Source organism: Podarcis raffonei, chromosome 2, assembly GCF_027172205.1.
Source record: "Podarcis raffonei isolate rPodRaf1 chromosome 2, rPodRaf1.pri, whole genome shotgun sequence".
Lineage (NCBI taxonomy): Eukaryota > Metazoa > Chordata > Lepidosauria > Squamata > Lacertidae > Podarcis > Podarcis raffonei.
In genome coordinates this window covers 13,158,969-13,182,037 of record NC_070603.1, presented here as the reverse complement: position 1 = coordinate 13,182,037, position 23,069 = coordinate 13,158,969, and the positions used below count along the sequence as shown (strand labels likewise).

The 23,069-nt window shown below is 48.6% G+C and overlaps 2 protein-coding genes across 5 annotated transcripts in view; both read right to left on the bottom strand.

The window, feature by feature from the left end:
- Window positions 1–9,380, bottom strand: part of AAAS (aladin WD repeat nucleoporin) — a 28,668-nt gene extending 19,288 nt beyond the window's left edge. Inside the window, exons 1-7 of one of the 2 annotated variants that reach the window (XM_053374386.1) lie at window positions 9,248–9,380; window positions 5,829–5,955; window positions 4,807–4,934; window positions 3,872–3,984; window positions 2,954–3,045; window positions 2,579–2,625; window positions 1,473–1,571 (exon numbers count right to left, since the gene is read on the bottom strand). In XM_053374386.1, the coding sequence (XP_053230361.1) occupies window positions 1,473–1,571; window positions 2,579–2,625; window positions 2,954–3,045; window positions 3,872–3,984; window positions 4,807–4,934; window positions 5,829–5,951 (602 nt within the window). In that variant the 5' untranslated portion in view covers window positions 5,952–5,955; window positions 9,248–9,380. The remainder of the gene's footprint in view (window positions 1–1,472; window positions 1,572–2,578; window positions 2,626–2,953; window positions 3,046–3,871; window positions 3,985–4,806; window positions 4,935–5,828; window positions 5,956–9,247) is intronic. The other variant, XM_053374375.1, reaches the window with a different exon arrangement.
- A 2,962-nt stretch (window positions 9,381–12,342) lies between these two features.
- Window positions 12,343–22,831, bottom strand: LOC128406759 (rho guanine nucleotide exchange factor 11-like). 3 transcript variants are annotated; one of them, XR_008328617.1, is made up of 6 exons: window positions 20,063–20,223; window positions 19,205–19,284; window positions 18,923–19,048; window positions 17,729–17,892; window positions 16,994–17,064; window positions 12,343–16,166 (listed from the first exon to the last, which is right to left on the bottom strand). XR_008328617.1 is itself a non-coding variant. In XM_053374432.1 (6 exons), the coding sequence occupies exons 3-5, from the start codon at window positions 19,265–19,267 to the stop codon at window positions 17,821–17,823; spliced, it is 261 nt and encodes an 86-aa protein (XP_053230407.1). In that variant the 5' UTR covers window positions 19,268–19,284; window positions 20,063–20,158; window positions 22,399–22,831; the 3' UTR covers window positions 16,958–17,064; window positions 17,729–17,820. The 3 variants fall into 3 exon arrangements, 1 of the variants encoding a protein (XP_053230407.1); XM_053374432.1 differs by lacking the exon at window positions 12,343–16,166 and adding an exon at window positions 22,399–22,831 and having other exon boundaries at window positions 16,958–17,064; window positions 20,063–20,158; XR_008328618.1 differs by lacking the exons at window positions 16,994–17,064; window positions 17,729–17,892 and adding an exon at window positions 22,399–22,831 and having other exon boundaries at window positions 20,063–20,158.
- Window positions 22,832–23,069: the final 238 nt, after the last annotated feature.

Below are 23,069 nucleotides of genomic sequence, written 5' to 3'. Positions count from 1 at the left end.
CAGGGTGGACTGGACCTCTGCTTATCCTCTATGCCACCTAGCACAGCTGTGACTAAAAGTAGTTACTTTTAGCCCCTTGTTTACAATGGCCAACGGTGCTATGGTCAATGGTGTTGAGTTCTACAGAGGGCACGGGCAAAAGATGGTGCAGAAGTCCCCTGCCGTCTGTTCCTGGAGGGGAATTTAATTAGCACCTGCGGTTTGCTAGGATCCTAGGAAAGAATGCTGGACTAGTTCAATCAGGCTTTGACCCAGTCAGCAAGACACTTCTTATTTTCTAAGGAGTGCACACTCAGGAGCACTTAACATTGGTAAGTTATGCTTAACTGACAGGACACTCTTGCATTGTAAAGTTCAGAACGCATCCACGGGCCATGAGGTCACTGGATTAATTAAAAAACACAGTGGTACCTTGGGTTACATACGCTTCAGGTTACAGACTCCGCTAACCCAGAAATAGTACCTCGGGTTAAGAACTTTGCTTCAGGATGAGAACAGAAATCGTGTGGTGGCGGCAGCAGCAGCAGCAGGAGGCCCCATTAGCTAAAGTGGTGCTTCAGGTTAAGAACAGTTTCAGGTTAAGAACGGACCTCCAGAATGAATTAAGTACATAACCAGAGGTACCACTGTATATATATTGTGCAAGACTGAGGTCAGAGCACCCGTATGGCAGATTACACTCCTCTGGGAATTTTAACTTGTATTTGTCCCCAACACCCTTGGCCAGCTTAGTCCCATGTCAGCACTGAGGTCTGCTAACCTATTATAGGCTGGGAAATAATTACATAATTCAATTCAAACCTGGAAATGGCAGGATAGAGCTGGAGTGTCCTCATGACTCGCGAGGAGACCCTCCCCGGAGCCAAAGAGGGCATACATGAGGATGAAGGAAGCCCTGAAGAGACCAGAGGTGCAGGGGGCGCTTTGTTTATGCTGCTCAACCTCCCCACATGACAGCTGATGTGAGAGTTAGCACAGCAGCAGCCGCTTTCCTGTGTGTCCTTCAGCCTTTTGCCGGCCCCTGAGCTTCAATTCTAGTTGTGAATACAGTATTTTGGTATGGATTGAAGAGAGAGCAGCAGAGAGGATGTTTAAAGGGTGCTCCCCACTTACGCGATTTTCACTTATGCATGCAGAGGCCCAGAACATAACTCCTGTGTAAATAGGGGAGGGGGCGCCTGTATTCTTTTTTGAGGCTCAACTCACTTATTGGTTGTTGTTGTTTTTAAAGATTACTCTTATTTGTATTTAACTCAGTTATTTTCCTTGCCCTGAGATGACAAACTTGCAAACCATTATGCTAGGCTGCACTGCTGCTGCTGCTGCTGCACACTGCTAGAGAGATTCTGGCATGCAAGCTCCATGCTTTGTTCAGAGTTGCCTGTGAGCAGATAGGTGGGGCCCTGCCAATCCTAAATAGAAACTTGACTGCTCAGGTGCGGACAGGAAAACCCCAACCCCAGCCCCCTCACCTGCTTGCGTTGTAAACACGGATGGAGTCATCCAGCAGGGCCACAGCAAACTTGCTGGTGTGAGGATGCCAGGCGAAGGCTCGGATTGAGCAGCCTGCCCTGGAGGGTGAAGACAGGAAAGAGTCAGGGAGCATTAGGCAAGTTTCAATACACAAAGAGTCAGATGGCAGCTAAGGTATGTGGAAGCTAGACACATTTGGGTGGATGGGACCCAGAGTACACACTCAAGGAAGGCTACATGCAAACTGCTTACCCCCTGAGCAGGCTATATTCATCTTGTATACATAAGAAGGATGGCTGAGTATTGGTTAGAGGAGGAGCTCCTCCATCACCAATATTTCATTGCATAACTGCAGGTGAAGTGAGGATCCTTGTTTGTGCTAGTATTTATAAATGAAGAACCAATGAGTGGTAGTTATTCCAGGTTCATCAATCTAGTGAATATAAGAGTGGGGGAAAGGCCAATGCATGTTTGCATGGGTGCAGATCATCCCGCAGGGACCACTTGGGAATAAGCCATTCATACCTATACTGCACAGTTTTAGTGACTAGATCCAAGGCTCAATCTCACCAAGAGGTATGGGAAGATGTAAACAAATGTGCCACTGCCTCCTTGCTTCAGAGTGAAGATGAAGCAGAGCTTTCATCTACACCCACTGGGAACTTGGAGCTTGGGGGGAAGAGGCAGAGGAAGCTGAGCCATCTCCAGCTCTCTTCTTTAGCTGCAAGCTAGAGGAGGGAGCTTGCCTTTACAAGCGAGGGATGCTCCCAGTGCCCCTTCTGTACAGGGGCAGAGCAAACCTCTGAGCTGTTGGAGGGAGGCTTGTTTTCTGTATCCCCACAGCTCTAAACTTAGAGCTGAAAGGCGATTTCCCCCTAGAACTGAATTTGAGATATAGCATAAGGTCAGGGGCAATCCTTGCCCTGAATGGCAACTGGTTTTGGGGGCAGTCAAAGCCAGAAAAAAATTGCTGTCCCCTCCCTAGCACCTATGTAGATAGGAAACTGCTCAAAACCGTACATGCATGCCAAGAAGCGTACACATACATGCATGCATGCATGCACACACACACACACACACAAACACGGGTGGGGAGATAACTTACCAATCCACAGCCTGGGAGAACTGTGCTATCATGTCTTCACTTTGCAGCTTTGGAGGAAATGATAGACAGAAAAATTTAGTACTTCTAAGAGCAGCCGCTCATGATGTGACCCAGCTTTAAATCTGGATCTGAAGCAAGCTACGTGTTGAACACAGTTTCAAGGGAACTGGTGGGTGGCCAACATGTGAATGGGGTGGGGAATAAGATTCCTTCTAGAAATAAGGGGGAGGGGAAACCATGCAATTAGTGTTCAGTTGCCATGGCTGTCCACCCTCCCCCTCCCCCTCCCCCCTGCTCCCAGTGTGGACCATTAGATTATCTACCAACTGCCAATGTTCTTCGGTCCTGCTCAGGCCTACTTTGCACAAGCCTCACCGACAAATGGGGAAAGAAGGAGCCATGGAGAGAGGAGACCCAACAGCAGAGTGCTAATGTGTAGCGGGATCCTGCTTTCATCCATCGGAGAGCTGCAAAGGCAAGGAAGGAGATGGTGGAAGAAATCTGAGCCATTTGTCAAAGCAGTGTGGAGCCTCAAGACAGGATTTGGCAAACAATGGGTCTTAATCCTATACCCCGGATGGGGGGGGGGATTAAAAGCAGCCCCAAAGAAAAAGACAGTGTGACATTGAAGCATCTTTGCAGTGAGTTTAAAGCAGGGATGGGAGCCTGCGGCCCTCCCTCTGTTGTTGCATCACAGCATCCATCAGAATGGCCAATGTTCCAGGTTGATGGGAGTTGATGGGAGTCCAATAAAATCTGGAGGCCTCAAGCCCCTTGTACCTGGTTTAAAGTGGGCAATGGGTCCAACTGAATACTGTTACGAAAAAGGAGCAATGCAGAAGCGAGCTCCAGGTGGCTGGAAAGCCAAACAGGATGTTGACGTTATAGGACTGTACCGTGGGAACAAGGGACAGTCTATTCTGTGCACTGAGCACCGGATGTTAGCTCAGAGTGTCACATGACCCTGTACTGGAAGTACATGGGTGGAGTTTTTCTCTCTCTGCTGTTGGTGATGAGAGAGTGCAGTCACGTTTTCTCTGTACTGCTGGAAGGACAGAAATAAAGGCATGTAAATACATTTCTGTCTGTCTGTCTCCCCTCCCTGGGAATGAGGGGGGGGGAGTGGTGTGTTCTTCTTCACGTTGAGAAGAATCGCCGATAAAGACCTCGCCTGATCTTGCCGGGAGTCGCTGACAGGGAGGTCAACAAGGATTCAAGCCGGGCACCTGGAGGGTGGCCAATTCCTCTGCTTTTGGCTTGAAATCCAACAAATACAACTGTATTCAAAGCTACCTAGTTCCTTTGCAGAATCTGTCCAAGGCAGCTCATCCATCTCCTGGTCCGAGTCACCATCCTCCTCTGCATATGCAAGCTCTTCAAGCACTCCAGCGATTCCAACGTCACGCCTAGGGGCAGAGCATTTTGTGAAATCTCCTGCACATCAACGGGGGGGGGGGGGGGGAGGCGGTGCTGTGCAAATGTTATTTTCATTGTGCAAGCTACTAATGGGCAAATATGCTATTTAACAGCAAAAGGGGGGGCGCATATAAGGAGTGCAAAACTTGCCTCCCAGGGACCAGTTATCTCCCTATAGTCTGACCTTGCTCTTCAAAGGTGCTTTCTCCTCAGTGGTGCTCTGATAGCAGCATAGGTAAAGGTAAAGGGACCCCTGACCATTAGGTCCCGTCGTGGCCAACTCTGGGGTTGTGGCACTCTTCTTACTTTATTGGCCGAGGGAGCCGGTGTACAGCTTCGGGGTCATGTGGCCAGCATGACTAAGCCGCTTCTGGCGAGCCAGAGCACTGCACGGAAACGCCGTTTACCTTCCCGCCAGAGCGGTGCCTATTTATTTACTTTCACTTTGACATGCTTTTGAACTGCTAGGTTGGCAGGAGCAGGGACCGAGCAACGGGAGCTCACCCCGTCGTGGGGATTCGAACCGCCGACCTTCTGATCGGAAAGTCCTAGGCTCTGTGGTTTAACCCACAGCGCCACCTGCATCACATAGTACTTGCCTAAGTGAGAAAGCTTTGCATGGTGGGCTGTGGGGAGGCAATCAGTGAGCAGAAGGAAGGAGGAATTTGCATTTTCCCCCTCTGTGGCCTATCTGCAGTTAAGAATGGGTTCTTCCCCCCTCACCAGCCTTCCCAGCTCATCCCTTTTACTATGTGACTGGGGCAGATCTATGTTTTAACAGCCAGGTCAGATCAAATTTTGCCCATACTCACCAGGCGTTGATGCACCTCTTCCATAGTGACTCACGGTGATGGATGAAGGCAGGTTTAGTGCTGTGTTCCTGTCGACTGTGAGCTTTCAGAGTTTCTTTGGGGATGGTCAGGACAGGCAAGTCTTCTAGCTGTACAGCCAACCAAGACAATCAATAGTAAGTGAAAAGGCCTGGCGGGGGGGGGGGGGCGGGCGGGATGCTTGAACAAGCAAACAAAACTAGGAAAGAGAATCAACCAAAGCAAAAGTTTTGTTTTACACTGCAGTCCACAGATGCAGGAACTGGAATTCATGGGTACCGAATCCAGAATAGGTAAAATCTCGCACTTTGTGGAAGAAGAGGAGCATGTTTCTAGTCCTTCAAGCTGATTGAAGCACTGGAAAATGTGCAGGCAACACATAGTGAAATAAAAATAGCCAGAAACCGGGTCTACGTAGGACTTTTCTTATTAAAGGTGTAAAGCTTCATGCGCTGCATAGAACTTTGCCCTTCTTTATGACTACCAGAAGTAGAATGAATTGTGAAAATAAATGTGTGCAAATCTGCATAAGATATATAGGTCACAGAATTCAGGTGTGGAACATAACTTTTTACTCTAGTACATTAATGATGTCCAACCAGTCGACCGTGATAATACAGTACATGATACAGGCAACTCCCATCTTATGCATGTTTGATATATGCATAACCACGGATCCACACACCATGTTCAGCACCAGAAGAGGGCGGAAGAGGCTTACATGCACTCCACTGACACATGCCATGACCTGGAACATAACCCCTGCGTAAATAGCGAGTTGCCTATATTTGTTTACTAAATATGCCCACCAGTATTCTTTTCAATAATTTCCTCTGGCTGACTGCTCCTTTTCTGGCTTCACATTTATGTGACAAACAGCATGTTCAATTAGTAGTTATGGAAGCCTTTTGACAGCCAAAATGACTCAAGTACAAGCTAGAACATCTATTCTCTCATCGCTACCTAACATTAGTTTCTTCCTGTGACTGAAAACTGTTGCTTACCTGTCCTTGGAAAGAAAGTGGAAGCTTCTCAAAGCTGCGGCCAGAAACCAGGGCATTATTAAATTCATAAAGTGTGATGTCTCCCGGAGGCGGAGGGGGTGGGAAGAGCGCTAGGGAACACATCCTCCTGGGAATCCAGACAAAAAGCCACACGTTGCAGGGTGAGAAAAGATTTTGCTTGTTCAGTGCCATCAAATGTACCATTTTCCTATTTTTCTAGTAATCAGTATGATTTGGACTATATGTTTACTGAATTTCCAGGCAGCTTGGAAGAACCACCACTTTAAAAGTACTTCAGGTCTTTCATTTTTGAGGGGAAGGGGAGTCGTTTTCAGATTCTTCTAGGAACTGAGATGTCTTAGAATATATATGTGCTCATTAGGAGGTATCCTAACAAGTCCAACCACCCCAGTCAGTATGTTCTGCATGTCTTTATAGGGAGAACATAAAAACATTGACTAGTGTATACAGTATGTTTAGTGGGAAAGGGCTGAATGAATCCAGACTCCTCCTGCTGAACTGGTGCTATCACCAGTGATCTAGCCAGTCTTACAGCTCCTGGATTGGGCATGTGCAGTGTAAGAAAGAAAGAAAGAAAGAAAGAGATAAAATGCTTATGAATATATACAATTGTGAGTCATTTCCCTGTATAAAGTGTTACTTACTTCCAAGCAAATATGTACAGGATTGGGTTCTAAGTGTTCTCAGGTGGCGTTAAAGAGAGATTCAACGAAAACCATTAACGCACTATTGTTTTGTCAAAGACACGTTGCAGAAAAAGTCTGGAGGGGCCACCGTCCACTTTTGTTAAGTATGGGAAATTGTAAATAGCAAGCGTCTGAAATGCAGGGGCAATGTCACCAGGTGAGTAGCCCAAAGAACACTATGCCATAGGTCTGATTCAGTGTAAATATATTTTGCAATGAAAAGTTCAACCAGAGGGTTTTGTCCCCAGTAACATACTAAAAGTTGGGGGAACATGCTTCTAAAACATGCAAAAATGTTCCTCTGTAATCAGGACTGTGGCCTTCAACTATCTGTGGCTTTCTTCTTCTTTCTTCTTCCTCTTGGTTTTAATGTGTCTCTGTGGGGTGGGTTGTTTCCCGCCCCCCTTGTCGGTCCATTTCATAAATTATAGAATTGTAGAGTTGGAACGGACCATCTTAAGGCCATCTAGTCCAATCCGTGCAATGCAGGAATCTCAGCAAAAGCATCCATGACAGACGGCCACCAACCGAGAAAGCACCTATCCACAGAATCTCTGCCTTGTCAGGATTCAGGATCTGTTTATTGGCTCTCATCAGTGGCAGACTTTGGGCTCTCAAATTTCAACAGCGCCCTGTGCGATGCTAAAATTTGGCGCCCCTCTTCGCACTCCATTCTACAGCATCGTACCCTCCAACATTTCTCTGATGGAAATAGGGACGTCCCATTGCTTTCTGGGCAGCTTCCAACATATATTAAAACATTCAACATTAAAAAAACCAAAAAAACTTCCCTATACAGGATTGCCTTCAGATGGCTCGGGTGGTGGATAACTCCATACCCTCCAACATTTCTCCCTTGAAAATAGGGACATCCTAAGGAAAAGTGAGGGACGTGGGTGGTGCTGTGGGTTAAACCACAGAGCCTAGGACTTGCCGATCAGAAGGTCGGCGGTTCAAATCCCCGCGACGGGGCGAGCTCCCGTTGCTCTGTCCCTGCTCCTGCCAACCTAGCAGTTCAAAAGCACGTCAAAGTGAAAGTAAATAGGTACCACTCCAGCGGGAAGATAAACTGCATTTCCGTGTGCTGCTCTGGTTTGCCAGAAGCGGCTTAGTCATGCTGGCCACATGACCCGGAAGCTGTACGCCGGCTCCCTCTGCCAGTAAAGCGAGATGAGCGCCGCAACCCCAGAGTCAGTCATGACTGGACCTAATGGCCAGGGGTCCCTTTACCTTTTTTACCATATGAACACTGGGAGGAGTGTGGAGAGAGAAAACGCCATGGTGCACCTGCAACAGTGAAACTGGACACCTCCATCTGCAACAAAACATGTCTCTCCTGTATTGGTCTCTACAGCAGGCGCTGTGACTCTCCAACAGTTTGACTTTAACCCCCGAAAGCACGCTCCTCCACTGTCACTTCAGACAGATAGATGCCAGCAACCACCACATCTCTTCTGAGTCTCCTCTTTTCCACGCTAAACATACCCAGCTCCCTCAACCATTCCTCATAAGGCTTGGTTTCCAGACCCTTGATCATCTCGGTCGCCCTTGTTTGGCTGTTAAGTCGCTTTGCGTCGCCCTGAGCAAGATAAAGTAACTAACAAATTCAACAAATGCCGATATACTTATTCCAGAACTTCTTTAATTTTTTTACACTACCCAAAGATACGGCTTCCTATTTTTGGCGATGTAAAGTAAGAGCGAGTTAAAACTTAACTTTCAGGGTTCAGTTCGCTTGTTGCAGCGATACTGCAAATACCCTTAATGGCGGCATAGAAAACAGTCAACTTTAACGCAGGATTTAGTCCAGGATTTTAAAAATGCTGCTTGGTCGCCTGGGGAGCATTATTATGTACAGTGGTACCTTGGGTTAAGTACTTAATTCGTTCCGGAGGTCCGTACTTAACCTGAAACTGTTCTTAACCTGAAGCACCACTTTAGCTAATGGGGCCTCCTGCTGCTGCCGCGCCGCCGGAGCGTGATTTCTGTTCTCATCCTGAAGCCAAGTTCTTAATCTGAAGCACTATTTCTGGGTTAGCGGAGTCTGTAACCTGAAGTGTATGTAACCTGAAGAACTTAATTTGTTCTGGAGATCCGTTCTTAACCTGAAACTGTTCTTAACCTGAAGCACCACTTTAGTTAATGGGGCCTCCCGCCGCCACCATGCAATTTCTGTTTTCATCCTGAAGCAAAGTTCTTAACCCGAGGTACTATTTCTGGGTTAACAGAGTCTGTAACCTGAAGCGTATGTAACCTGAGGTACCACTGTATTGGCTGCCTCCCATGCACGTCACAATGCCATGTACAAAATGCAATAAAAGCAGCGGGAAGAAATAGCAAGCTGCTCCTGCTGGCCAGAGCGTGGTGCTGATAACGCCAAGGGGGCAGGTGCGACCCCTGTATGGGGCAGCTATATATTCTTGCAGTGCGGGGAGGGGGGGGGCTGGACTAGACGACCCTCAGGGTCCCTTCCGACTCTAGGACCCTGGGATGCCGAGGCCTTGCGCTGCAGAGGCAGGGCGGCCTGGTGAAGGAGCGGGCAGCCGCGACGCCTGCACTTCCACAGGTGAGGAGGAGGGGGAAATTCAACAGGTGCGGGTTTGCCTGACCCCGGGCCTGGCTACTCATCGCTTAAAAGCCCCATTCCTCGATTAATAGGGGGTTAATAGGCCTGCCCACCCACCGCCCGCCTCGGAAGCGGCCCTCACTCACCCTCAGGCCCGCCGCTTTCTCCGCAAACGCCTCACAGCCGACTTTGGCTTTTCCCGGGCGCCGTTCGGGCAGCGGCGACGGGAGCCGCGAGGCGCCACAAGAGCCCGGCAAGCGAACGCCTCGCGCAGGCGCAGTCGAGGAGGGGAGAGCGGTGTGTTCCATATGGCTGAGCTCGCCACCTACTGGCTCTGGCGGGAAGCGCAGCACGCTTCTCCGCCCCCCCCCCCCAGTCCTGCACGCGGTGCTTTCTTAAAGGGGCCGACGCCCGGTTGCAACACAGCAAGAGGCAGGCGGGTTGTAGGCTGATACCATTTAAATTCAAGGGCCAGTCTCCCAGCCAAGGCGATGTGGTGCCATGATCTGCAACATACTTCCTTTCGCAGTAAGACTTGCATGCATGGGCATAGCCAGTATTCCCTCCCCCATCTGTTTTTCTGTTTTCTTTTTCTTTTTTCTGTATTTTTATTTTGTACTTTTCAAGTTTATACATTTCACTAATTTTATGCATTTCTCTAATTTTGCAATCATTTTGACATTTCAAAACTTGACTTCCTTCCCCCTCCTTCTACAGTTCCTTAAATTTATTTTTAATATCTTCTGCATATTCAAATTCTTAATTTGCTCATTTATTCATCTTTAAATATACACTCTTTTAAAACTGCAGGTTATTACAATAATCCTGCCAATGTTTTTATCTGTTTATAATTTATCTGTAAATGTTCAATAAGCCATTTCCATTCTTTTATTTAAAAATTGTTATCTTGATTTCTTATTCTTCTGGTAAGTTTCGCCATGTCTGCATGCTCCGTAAGTTTTTGTATCCATTCTTCCTTTGCCAGGACTTCTGCTTCTTTCCATTTGGGGCAAGTAACGTTCTTGCTGCTGTAGTAGCATACATGAATAAGTTTCTTTATGTTTTAGGTAGATCTGTCCCTATAATTCCCCAAAGAAAAGGTTATTTTAAACATCCTTTTCATTTCATTATATATCATTTCTTTTCTGTTTTCTTTTCTCAGTCACTTCCATTTTCTTCACTTCTCACTTCCCCCTGTGATCCCATAGTCCCATGTTGTGGGTCTCCATTTATGTGATTTTCACTTGTGGCTCCCTCGGAATATCTTGGGGGTGACCAGGGGCTCATATGCTTGGGAAACACTGTTGTAAAGCCACCAGTAAAATGGGATAAATGTCCCCGAGAGGTTGCAGTTCTTTTGCGGCAACGAGATAATCTTTTCTAGAGGCCCTGCTCTTGGAGTATGGAAATTTAGAACTGATGAAGCTTTTCCCGCCAGGGATATAAATGGTGGGGAAAGCTTCACCTGTCTGAAGTTAATGTGCAGGGATGCTCCTCAGTACTCAAGGCCGTGCCAGGGAGGAACTAAGACAGAACTGAAATCAAGATACACTATGCCCACAGCATTCCCCTGATCCACCAAGCTTGTAACTCCATCAGGAAAAGAAATGAGATTTGTCTGGCATGACTTGCCTTTGAGAAACCCATGCTGTGTCTTAGGAATCGCAGCATCCTGTTTGTTATGTACTGAGTTGAATAGGATCCAAAATGCAGCAGTCTGATTGGTCCTAGAACAATAGGATCCAAAATGCAGCAGTCTGATTGGCCCTAGAACAATAGGATTCAGAATGCAGCAGTCTGATTGGTCCTAGGACAATGCAGCAGTATGATTGGTCTGCAGGAGCCACCCAATCTAGCTCCAGATGGAAGTGAATCCACAACCTGATTGGCTTACAGGAGAATTCCGGAATTAGCCAATCACATGCAGCCCATTGTGTAAATAATGTATATAAAGCAAATAGTTTGGGGGGAACTTTCATTCCTCCTCCCACTATGAGCTGAGTAAAGAGCATGAAATCCACTCTTGACTCCGAGTATATTTCACCGTTCTAAGACCTCACAGACCTGCTGGGATGCTTGGGATAAGGGGAGCTTGGGATGGTGGGATGGGGTGGCCCCATCTCTTGCAGAAAGGGTGGGGGCTGTCCCTATCTTGGGTTGTGGGGACTGGGCAGCAGGCTGCTCCTTCTCTTGGTGTAAAGAGGGTTTGGGGCTGCCCTTTCTATTGGGATGACATGAGGACCGCTTGTTCTCTTGGGGGGGAGTTTCTGGTGGAAGCTGCCCCCTTCTCAGCTGCGGGGGGGGGGGGCTGTGGTGTTAACTGCCCCCTTCCCTCGTGGGGGGACCTGGGAAGGGGAGGGGGTTAGGAGGACCTGCATGCCCTCAGGGTCTTCCTGGCAGCCTCTGGGCTGAAATGGAAAGAAAAAGAGAGGGACACTTCAGTCATTCATAAAATTATTTCTATACTGCTTTGTCTCAAACACACACACACACACACACACACACACACACACATTCATGGAAGCTGTTTACAGCAATCCAAGCCATAGAATAATTAAAGACAGGCATGCATTAACCCTTTCTGGAGGGCTGTGTCATCCTTTGGTCATGAATATAATGCGTGTGGCTAAGTGCATGCCTACAAGTATAAAGGTAAAGGTAAAGGTACCCCTGCCCGTACGGGCCAGTCTTGACAGACTCTGGGGTTGTGCGCCCATCTCACTCAAGAGGCTGGGGGCCAGCGCTGTCCGCAGACACTTCCGGGTCACGTGGCCAGCGTGACAAGCTGCATCTGGCGAGCCAGCGCAGCACACGGAACGCCGTTTACCTTCCCGCTGGTAAGCGGTCCCTATTTATCTACTTGCACCCGGGGGTGCTTTTGAACTGCTAGGTTGGCAGGCGCTGGGACCGAGCAGCGGGAGTGCACCCCGCCGCGGGGATTCGAACCGCCAACCTTTCGATCGGCAAGCCCTAGGCGCTGAGGCTTTTACCCACAGCGCCACCCGCGTCCCTCTGCCTACAAGTATACAGAAGCACAAATATAGTCCCATAGCCCAAAAGAAAGCGCTGCGGAAAAATGCGAGTTGCCCTTTAAATTTAAAATCCCCTTAGGAACAGCGGCCTCTCTAGGAAAAACTGTGCAAGTAGCAGGCTAGGCTCTGCAAAACCTTTGCAGAATAGCTTGTCGGCACCTCATCCATCAAACAGCAGGGGGCAAAGCAGAGACACCACCTTGTGGAAGTTATTATCATTAAATGTATTTATTAAAAGTGTACATTGCCCTTAATCCACAGAACTCAGGGTGCTGACAACATAAAAATGCAATATAAAAGCACTAAATACATGACAACATGAACAAAAAATAAACAAACAACCCATCCCCCACCCACCCAATAATAACATTATTAATTAAGGCCTATAAACTCACTTTTATGAATGAAAAACTCTGTAAACATTAAAATAAAATGTTCCATTTCTTTAATCTTCAATCCAAATTTTAAGATTAAAATTTTCAATCTATTTGCCAATCTATATGTCAATTCCTGCTCACGAGAGTCCTCTGTTGGGGCCGGCTGCAGCCACGGACGGCTTTTATTTACAATATTTTGTTCAGGTTGGCGCCCTTAGGTGCTAAGTCCAGGGGGGCCTGGGGGCCTGGGCACACATATTTTTTTTCATGGACCATTTATTGATGTTCCAGTGCATATACATAATATTTACATAGAATTTCATATTTCCTATACAGTGGTACCTAGGGATGCGAACGGGATCCGTTCCGGAGCCCCATTTGCATCCCAAAGCAAACGTAACCCGTGTCTGTGCGTATCGCGTTTCGGTGCTTCTGCGCATGCGCGTGACGTCATTTTGACAGTCTGCGCATGCATCCGTGGCAAAAGCCGGAAGTAACGCGCTCTGTTACATCCGGGTCGCCGCGGAGCACAACCCGAAAATGTTTATCCTGAAGCATATTCATCCCAAGGTATGACTGTAGAGTGGTACCTCAGGTTAAGTACTTAATTCGTTCCGGAGGTCTGTTCTTAACCTGAAACTGTTCTGAACCTGAAGCACCACTTTAGCTAATGGGGCCTCCTGCTGCCGCCACGCCGCCGGAGCACAATTTCTGTTCTCATCCCGAAGCAAAGTTCTTAACCCGAGGTACTATTTCTGGGTTAGCGGAGTCTGTAACCTGAAGCGTATGTAACCTGAAGCATATGTAACCCGAGGTACCACTGTGGTCATTATCATTATGGAATGGGACATCCCTATTTCCATCGGAGAAATGTTGGCGGGTATGTCTTTGGGCATTTGTGGAAAGCTCTGCCGAGAGGACTATATTACTGCAGGTCTTTTGAAAAGGTCCTGAAGGCTTGTTTATTTTCTATTGCATTCTCTTGGATTTTTTTAATACAGTGGTACCTCAGGTTACATACGCTTCAGGTTACAGACTCCGCTAACCCAGAAATAGTGCTTCAGGTTAAGAACTTTGCTTCAGGATGAGAACAGAAATCGTGTTCTGGCGGCGTGGTGGCAGCGGGAGGCCCCATTAGCTAAAATGGTGCTTCAGTTTAGAACAGTTTCAGGTTAAGAAAGGACCTCCAGAACAAATTAAGTACTTAACCTGCGGTACCACTGTACTGTATTTATACATTCACATTTTGTATTACATTGTAGATCCAAATTTAGTTTTTACTTAGTTATGTCACGCACAAGACATATTATCTCTCCACCACTGACAAAGTGACACTAAAAACAACAGGATGATCTCCGTCCCCCTCCTCTCCCTGCAGGGGTTATTCTTTATTCCCCCACTCCCAGTTGCTTTGCTCAACCTCCCCTCCCATGTATCTTCCCTCCCAGGTTCTCTGTCAGGGAAAATGAAGGATCTCCAGGAGAAAGGGCCCCTCATTGAGGAGATCTGGGACCTCCTGCTTTCCCAGGTAAGGATCCCAGAGCAGGGCGGAGAGGCTGGCGGCAACTGGGAGGGGGCCGCCTGTGGGTCTTCAGTATCCTTGGGCCCTTAATTTCCTGATGCTCACCAGGCATGTTTCCTCTCTCTCCCCTGCCCCCTTCCTTCCTTCCCCCCAGTTTGGTGTGGCTGCAAGCGAGGAGCTCCAGCAGGCCATTACCAAATGCAGCTTGCAGCAGCCAGGGCCCTGGAGTTCCTTCAATCGAAGCAGCAGAGGGGTGTGTCATCCAGGTAAGCTGTGTAAGAAGAGGCAGCTGAGCTCAAGGTAGGGGCCTTCTCAGCTGCTGGCTTGGCACTGTCCCTCTTTTCCCATTCGGGGGGGGGGCAGGCAGCCTGTCCTCTTCTCCCTGCTGCTCACTCCCTGGGCAAATGCCAGAGTGCAGGAGAACCAGCTAGGTGGTGTAGATTAGGTGACACCCAAATCTCCAGGTGGTGTGAGATTCCAGGGGGTCCGGGGGCTTTCTCTAGGTTTGGTTTCCTTGGAATGAGGGGCAGCCTCCTGTTCTGACAGCAGCCGCCCAGCTACCCTGAAGGAGAAGCCCCATAGCAAGCGGGAGCTGAGCAGCAAGACTCACCCCACTTGCTTTGTTGCTTGTGATCCTGGAGGTGGCCGACTCTCTGCTGTCCAGAAACACGTTGTCTGTCTGCTTCCTTCTCTGCCTCTCCCAGGACATTGAGAGCAGCCCTGAATGCCACCACCGCCAGCTGACCGATTTCCTGGATTGTGAGCTGCGGCGCCTGGCCAGCTACTCTCTGCTGCTGAATAACACCATCCAGCACACTAATGGTTTGCGCTGGGAGCTGCTTTGGGTTTCAAACTAAAACGAAACCAACTTTGCCCATGTCTCTCTCTCTATCACCCTCTCGCTCTGCACCTTCTTCGCTCAGGGGCGAGCTGGGAGCACCAGTGCCTTTGCCTGGCACGCAATGAGTGCAAGGAGATCCTTGAGGAAGACCAGGCAGAGCTGAGGCAGGCAGAGATCCACCGACGGCTGCAAGCCTACCAACAGTGTCTGGATGCCCGATCCCTACGCAAGGGCAGCCGCCCACTGGCCAGGCACTTCCTGGTAAGGTCTCCTCTTTGCCCTCCCCTCCAATCCCTGGCCTTGTCCTGCTCTTCCCCTCCATGAAATGCTGCCTTTTTCTGCCCCTGCTGTGCAGAACCTTGACCTCACGGAGCACCACATAATCCAGGAGGGGCCTCTGCAGCTGCGCATCAGCAAGAAGAAGACTGTGGGTACGTGGAAGAAATGACATCTCATGCCAAAACACACACACATGGTAGAGACACAGGCCCAGTCACCGGAGTGGGTGGCAGGGGGCAAATTTTTATGGCGCCTGGGCCCCCAGGACCCCCTGGACATGGCACCTATGGGTGCCAGCTTGAACAAAATATTGTAAATAAAAGCAAAGACAAGGATCCTCACAGCAGTCCTGAGCAGTGGTGCCGGGAGGTATGGGGCCCAGCTTAGACAAGGAGACCTGAATGGAACTTCTGCCTGACCGTATGAGCAGGAATTGATAAACCAACAGCTGTTGGATAAGGAATTGAAGATGAGGAATAAATTGTCAGAGATAAATACATTACATCAACTGCAACAGGGGGGGAACAGGGATGCATCAAGGAACTAGAGCCGGAAGTTAACTTTTTTGTCTTAAATTTGATGTAATTTGGCACTGTTTTGTTAAAAATTTGGGGGGACGGACCCCAATAAATATTGGCCCCAAAGAAGGAACTTCTGCTGTACAAATGGAGTCATCTTCAAGGAGGATAAGATCAACTACTGAATAACACAATAACTTCAGAACACTTTCTTTCCGCTCTGAACTTGTGTTTAGCAAAATAGTTGCTTTCCTTGCTTAAACAGGCCTCTGGGGCTAGCCTCAGGGGGATCCAAACTCCCTTCTGCAACATAGAGTTTTGAGGAGGAAAATAGGCACTTGCCATCTGTGGCTATCGGAACAGGGTGGCGGTTTTTTTGGTGCTCGTATGAGAAGATGCTGTAGAAGACATTTCAACACAGCTGGTTTTTGCTAGATGTTCCTCTTTTGCAGCAATTCACAGGCCGTGTAACGCTCCACAGCTTCTCCTCCATCTCCTGCAAAAGGGGGAGTCCAATGGAGAGGGGTTAGGTACCCCTGAGAATGTGGGCAGCCGCCACTTGCCCCCATGGGAAACCTCCTGGGGACTTCTTGCTGACAGTGGGAGGGGCCAAGGCCCAAAGGTTAGGCAGCCATGGATGCAGCTCCCACTTCTGCCCTGTTGGCTACACTCCAGCCAGGCCAAAAGTCACCCACCCCACCTCCTCTGCCCACGTGGCCTCTTATCCCAGCTCAGGAAAGTGGTCCAGCCAGGCAAAGACCCTTAAGTGGAGCGGGGCGTCAATATGGGGGCTTTGAGGGGTCTCTCAAAGACCCCTCCTCCGGCTCTCTCCTCCAGCTGCTTCTTGCTCCAGGGGCAGACGTTGCCCTCTGAGGCTTGGACCAGCTCCTTCTCCCTTGCCTGTGACTCCAGTTTGGCACGGGGTGGTCGAGAACTGAGAAATAGTGGGGGGTGTGGCAAGGGCGGTTGAGGGGTATGGCAATGGAGCTCAAAGTGGAAACCTATTTTGTTTTCTTGGCCTGCGTGGACAAAGAGGGGCTGGCAAGGCTGGAGACCCTGCCCCTACATGCCCGCTGTCCCTCATCCTTTTGACTTTGGTCCTCCCCCTCCAACTCACACAAACACACAAAGCTTCCGCTATTGCATCCTCTCAGGCTCTGGGTTTGGACACAAGATTCAACTCATTGCCCTGCCTCCCACAGCAGAGGCCATGTGCAGATGTTGGAAAGTGTTCAGAGGAGGAAATGGGACTGGAATAGCAAGGGTCTGCCCCCACCTTCGTTTCTTTGGCCTGCTAGGACACCCTCTCGCCCGACTCCTCACCTCCAGCCTCTTGAGCTTCCTTGGGATCTTCCTTGGAATTCTCTGGGTCTTTATTCTTAGCCGCTCCACCTCTGCTGAGAGACAAGGAACCCTCAGTATAAAAAAGGTCAGCCTTTGAGATGCTTCCAGGCTCTTTGCACACAGGGAGCTGCTACCCAGGAAGTTTCCTAGTCTTGCCTCCTACGGGGCCCAGGAGTTCCCTGGGTGGCCAAGCAACCCCAATGAGTGAGGAACTGAAGCCCACCACCCAGCCCTGTTCTCCAGGCCCAAATACCCATTGCACACCTGCTTAAATTCTACCCCAGGCCAGGAAACCTCAGGGAGATGGCACCTGGTGGGGCTATCCTGCAGGCCAGAATGATGGTTTGCCTGCTGGTTTTGGCACCCTCTCCAGATGGTGCAGCCACCTGCCAGGAAAAGCAGGAGGAGGGGAGACAGAGAGATTCTCTTAAAGCCCCAGAGGAGGGGCTTTGATTCGCCAGTTGGAAAGGCAGGCAACCAAAGCGTGACCCCACATTTATTTCAGCAGCGTCTTTCTTCAGGGGGTTCTAACACTATTCTAATCTATCTATCTATCTATCTATCTATCTATCTATCTATCTATCTATAAGGCACACATACCTCTACCCTGCTTTTTGACACTTAAGGTATTTATAGCTTGTTTTAAACTGCTTGAATGGTTGTAATTCACCCTGGGAGAAGGGGAGGGGGGAGAATAAGAGGCAAACATCTTACGCTTATATGATCCTTTTGTTAGGGCTGGACATCACCATCAGAGAGACCATCAGTGTGCTGGATCATGTTATTCAGCAGCAGAGAGTAGCTGGTCAGGTCTGCATCTCAGACTCAAGGAAATCCTTTAGCTGGTCGTGGTGGCATTCAGGGCAGCTCTCAATTTTCTGGGAGAGGCAGAGAAGGAAGCAGACAGATAACATGTTTCTGGACAGCAGAGAGTCGGCCACCTCCAGGATCACAAGCAGCAAAGCAAGTGGGGTGAGTCTTGCTGCTCAGCTCCTGCTTGCTATGGGGCTTCTCCTTTGGAGCAACTGGGCGGCTGCTGTCAGAACAGGAGGCTGCCCCTCATTCCAAGGATACCAAACCTAGAGAAAGCCCCTGGATCCCTTTGGAATCTTGCACCACCACCTGGAGATTGAGGTGGCGTACAACAATAGTTTAGCACCCAAGAGCCACAGAAAAGGGTCACCAACCATTCAAAGTGAATTTGAGTCATTTTGTACTTTGGTAGGTTCAACAAGCCATAGCACGCAAACCACAACTAACACATGTATCATACTTTTTTGTAGAATGGGCAAACCATGAACTTGTTATATTTTAAAAATAAGAAGGGTGTATTTGTGGTTATAAAATATTTTAAAAGTAAGCTTTATTAGTTATTTAATAAAATACGTCTCAAAACCCTTTTCTGTGGCACTTAATACCATTTTTAATGCCTTATTTTGAAAGAGACCAAAATTAGCTTTATTTTGATACCAAAATAAGCCCAGTTGATTGAAAAATAAGCAAAACAGGAGGTTTTTTTCTAAACTGACACAGAAATTGCAATAGTCTAAATCATGTGAAAATAGAATTTAAAAAATATTGCTCCTGCACCCAATTTTGGACCAAAAAAATTAATTTAAGGCTATCTCATAGGCATCTACACACAAAATTTTTTTTTGAAATAAATCTGAGTCATGAGAGCACGATCGAGTATTAAAATCAGGTGATCTGGTGTGGAATGACCCCAATTGACATCATCTGGCTGGTTCTTCTGCACTCTGGCATTTGCCCAAGGAGTGAAGAGCAGGGAGAAGCGGACAGGCCTCCTGCCCCCTCCCCCAGAATGGGAAAATAGCCCCCCAGGAGAGTGCCAAACCAGCAGAGAAGGCCCCTTCCGTGAGCTCAAACTCCTCTTCTCACGCAGCTTACCTGGATGAAGTGTTGCAAGTGAGCATCCTTCCGCTGCTTGGTCCGCAGGAACTGCAGGGCCCTGGCCTGCTGCAAGCTGAATTTGATGATGGACTGCTGGACCACTTTGCTTGCACCCACGTCAAACTGGGGGTTAGGAAGGAAAGAAAGAAGGGGGCAGGGGAGAGAGAGGAAACATGCCTGGTGATCATCAGGAAATCAAGGGCCCAAGGATACTGAAGACCCACAGGCAGCCCCCTCCCAGTTGCCACCAGCCTCTCCGCCCTGCTCTGGGATCCTTACCTGGGAAAGCAGGAGGTCCCAGATCTCCTCAATGAGGGGCTCTTTCTCCTGGAGATCCTTCATTTTCCCCAACAGAGAGCCTGGGAGGGGAGGGAAGAGACATGGGAGGGGAGGTTGAGCAAGGCAGGGACAGAAGGGGGACAGAAATGGCCTGCTCTGTTTTGAGTGCCACTTGAGTGCTCAGTGGTGGAGAGACAATGTGTCTCATTTATTTATGTCATTTACATCCCGCTTAATGCTCTGAGATCATTACCTGGGAAAGCAGCTTAGGCATTGGTTCAAATTGAAGCTGTCCCAGAAACTCCAGAGGGTGCAGAATGCTGCAGCGAGGCTCCTCACGGGGTCTCTGCCACGGGAGCATATTCACCCAGTTCTTTACCAACTGCACTGGCTCCCGGTAGAGTACAGGGTCAGATTTAAGGTGCTGCTTTTGACCTTTAAAGCCCTTCACGGCCTAGGACCCTCGTACCTACGGGACCGCCTCTCCCGGTATGCACCACGGAGAGCCTCAAGGTCCATAAATAGCAACACCCTAGTGGTCCCGGGCCCTAAGGAAGTTAGATTGGCTTCAACCAGAGCCAGGGCCTTTTCAGCACTGGCCCCGGCCTGGTGGAACGCTCTGCCTCATGAGACCAGGGCCCTGCAGGATCTGCTGATAATATCCTGCTCATTGACATTTTAATAAGTACACCTGAAATAGGAAAATATTGATAATCAAAATGTTTTTCCCCCAACCCACAATAAAACATAATAGAATGACAATGACTCGAATTCCACAGTATTGAGTTAGCAATACGAGCATATAAACACTGCCTTGCAGACTCAGACCAATAGTCCACCTAATCTAATATAATCTACCTTGTTCCACAGTGGCGGCTTTCCAGGGGTTTTAGTCTGTTGGTTGCTTCAAGATTCATAGGCAGAAGCCCTGGCTACCTGATACCCATTTGGCATCTTTGATATGTGAGCAGAGAGAATACAGGGGATGGCAAAAGAGAAAATACTGAACACAATCCTATGCAAATACTGAACACAATCCTATGTGCAAATACTGAACACAATCCTATGCAAATCAACAGAAACAAAGCGCTGAATTACACTGAATTACACTGATACTGAGAGTCAAGACCCACAGTTCAAAGAGTCCCAACAGAGCATAGGCTGGCAGAGACCAGCCTATGAGACCAGGGCCCTGCAGGATCTGATTTCTTTCCGCAGGGCCTGTAAGACAGAGTTGTTCCGCCTGGCCTTTGGCTTGGAGTCAATTTGATTCCCTCCCCCTCTTTCTTTTTTCCTTTCTCCTCCTGTGATGAGGCTGCATTTTAATGTTTTGATGTTTTAATGTTGTATTTTAATCTTGTTTTTAAGTTGTAATCATTCAACTTGTTTTTATTATTGGTTGTTAGCTGCCCTGAGCCTGGCCTTGGCTGGGGAGGGCGGGGTATAAATAAAAATTATTATTATTATTATTATTATTATTATTATTATTATTATTATTATTATAATATTGGTTCCCTCCAAGGGAATTCCGTTAAAGGAATCCAGGGGCTTGCCGTTCTTTTCGTCCTTGTCCCTGGCATCGGACTTGGGCCGTGCAAGCCACCAGGAGCATGAGGGTGAGAAGTGAGGGACTGAGGCCAGCTTCATTTTCTCCCCAATATTGTTTCCCTCACTGGCTTCCGCTGGAATCCGGAAGTCAGTTCTGTCCCTGGGCAAGGACAGATAGTTGGAACCAATGCCTAAGCAACCACTCACATGTGTGTATTTAAATAAAGTTGTGGCCAAATTCATGCCAAAAACCTTAAACAAAAATAGATGTGTGAAGTGTGAGTTATTTGGGGTGGCCTGGGGAACCTCGACACGCAAAGCAGCTTGGGTGGGAACGCAGCATTTCCCCTGTGTTGTTCACACAGTAAAATATTTCTGAGACCTAAGAGCCACAGAAAGACACCCCCCCAGTCACCACCAGCCTCTCCGCCCTGCTCTGTGCCTCCTCCTTCTCCATTCTCCTTGCAGATTACCATATTTTTCACTCTATTAGACACTTTTCCCCTCCTAAAAAGTAAGGGGAAATGTGTGTGTGCATTATGGAGCGAATGCAAGCTGCGCAGCTTTCACTGAAGCCAGGTCCCTCTTGCTCACCTGGCTTCAGGGATAGCCGTGCCAAGCCTCTTCAGGACAACGGGAGGAACGCTCCCCCTGCCCTGAAGAGGCTTGGCATGGCTATCCCAGAAGCCAGAAGAGCAAGAGGGATCGCTGCTTTCGCTGCGCAGCGATCCCTCTTGCTGTTCTGACTTTGCTTCACTGGAGAGGCGCTGCGCAGCTTTCCCTCTCTGCGCAGCACCCCTTCAGCAAAGCGGGAGGAAAAACGGAGCCCCTTCCATTTCTCATCCTGCTTTGCTGGAGAGGCGCTGCGCAGAGAGGGAGAGAATGTTTTTTTTCTTGTTCTCCTCCAAAACTAGGTGCATCTTATGGTCTTATAGAGCGAAAAGTATGGTAAGTGCCTGTCAGCCACACATTTTGAGGGGATTTTGCCTCTCCTCAAGGAAAAACTCACCGAACTAACTCTGTGCCAAGTCACTACAGTGGTACCTCAGGTTAAGTACTTAATTCGTTCCGGAGGTCCGTACTTAACCTGAAACTGTTCTTAACCTGAAGCACCACTTTAGCTAATGGGGCCTCCAGCTGCTGCTGCGCCGCCAGAGCACGATTTCTGTTCTCATCCTGAAGCAAAGTTCTTAACCTGAAGCACTATTTCTGAGTTGGAGTCTGTAATCTGAAGCGTATGTAACCTGAAGCGTATGTAACCCGAGGTACCACTGTACAACTTTTTAAATAGACAAAAGGCACCACAAGTTAACGTCTCATTTTGCAAAGAGTGCAGAGCGGATCCCCAGGGCTGTTCTCCTACAGATGACTAACAAGGTCCTTTGCTCCACTTTCCACATTAGACAGCAAGTGGCTAATTCTGGCTACTCCTAATCAGGGCCAGGATAAAGCCCTGACCAGTCACCCAGGGCTGTGATGCTAAATTACCCTGATATTTTCTTCATCAAGCCTCCCCAAAATGGTGGTGCCTTCCAGATGTTGCTACAGGACTCCAACCCCCTTCCTCCCTCTCCCCCTGCCCCCCTGGACCTGCTATCTGGGGCTGGTGGGAGTTGGGAAACTGATTCAAGATGCCGGAAATGTACCTGAGGCAGAGAGTCATTCTGCTCCAGTTTTGATGGTAAACTAATGTTAGCAAGCATCCCCGGTTCCCAGTGACAGTCCCCGGATTTACAAACCAGTCCCCATACAAAATCCATTGAGGTTGAAAAGTGTCCTCGGATTCATTGAAAAACATCTGGTAACCTTACGGTAAACCAAAAAGGGAAACTCAGATAATTCCCCAGAAAAACTCCCTGGGGAAATTGCTGGCTCACGTAATAACCAGCGTGAGATTTAGAAAGGTTTTTAAAGGAGCAGCTTTAAAAACTGGTCATGTGGCTGGGGCATGAATCTTCAGGATGCCTCGCCTATTGCCCATGACTTTGCCTTCTGTGCAGCCAGCGCCACATTGTGCCATGGGGGTGGAAGACAGAAGATGTCCACAAAGTCAGTTAAACCGGAGGGCTTTCAACTGTTCCAACTGACTAAGGAGCCTTTCAAAAAACTCAAATGGTCTCCTAGGAAACGGAATTCCGCCGCCGGTTGTGATGTCAGAGCCTGGGTGACTTCTGGCAACTGCCAAGCCCCTGGCACACTCCTGCCTTTACCCCCAAGCAGAAAGCTCAGGCAGCCTTGCACTTTAGCAAATGGAAGGTGCCTGAAGGCCTCCCTCCACTGGTATCCCTCCCCATCCCCTTTTATGAAGATTACCCGC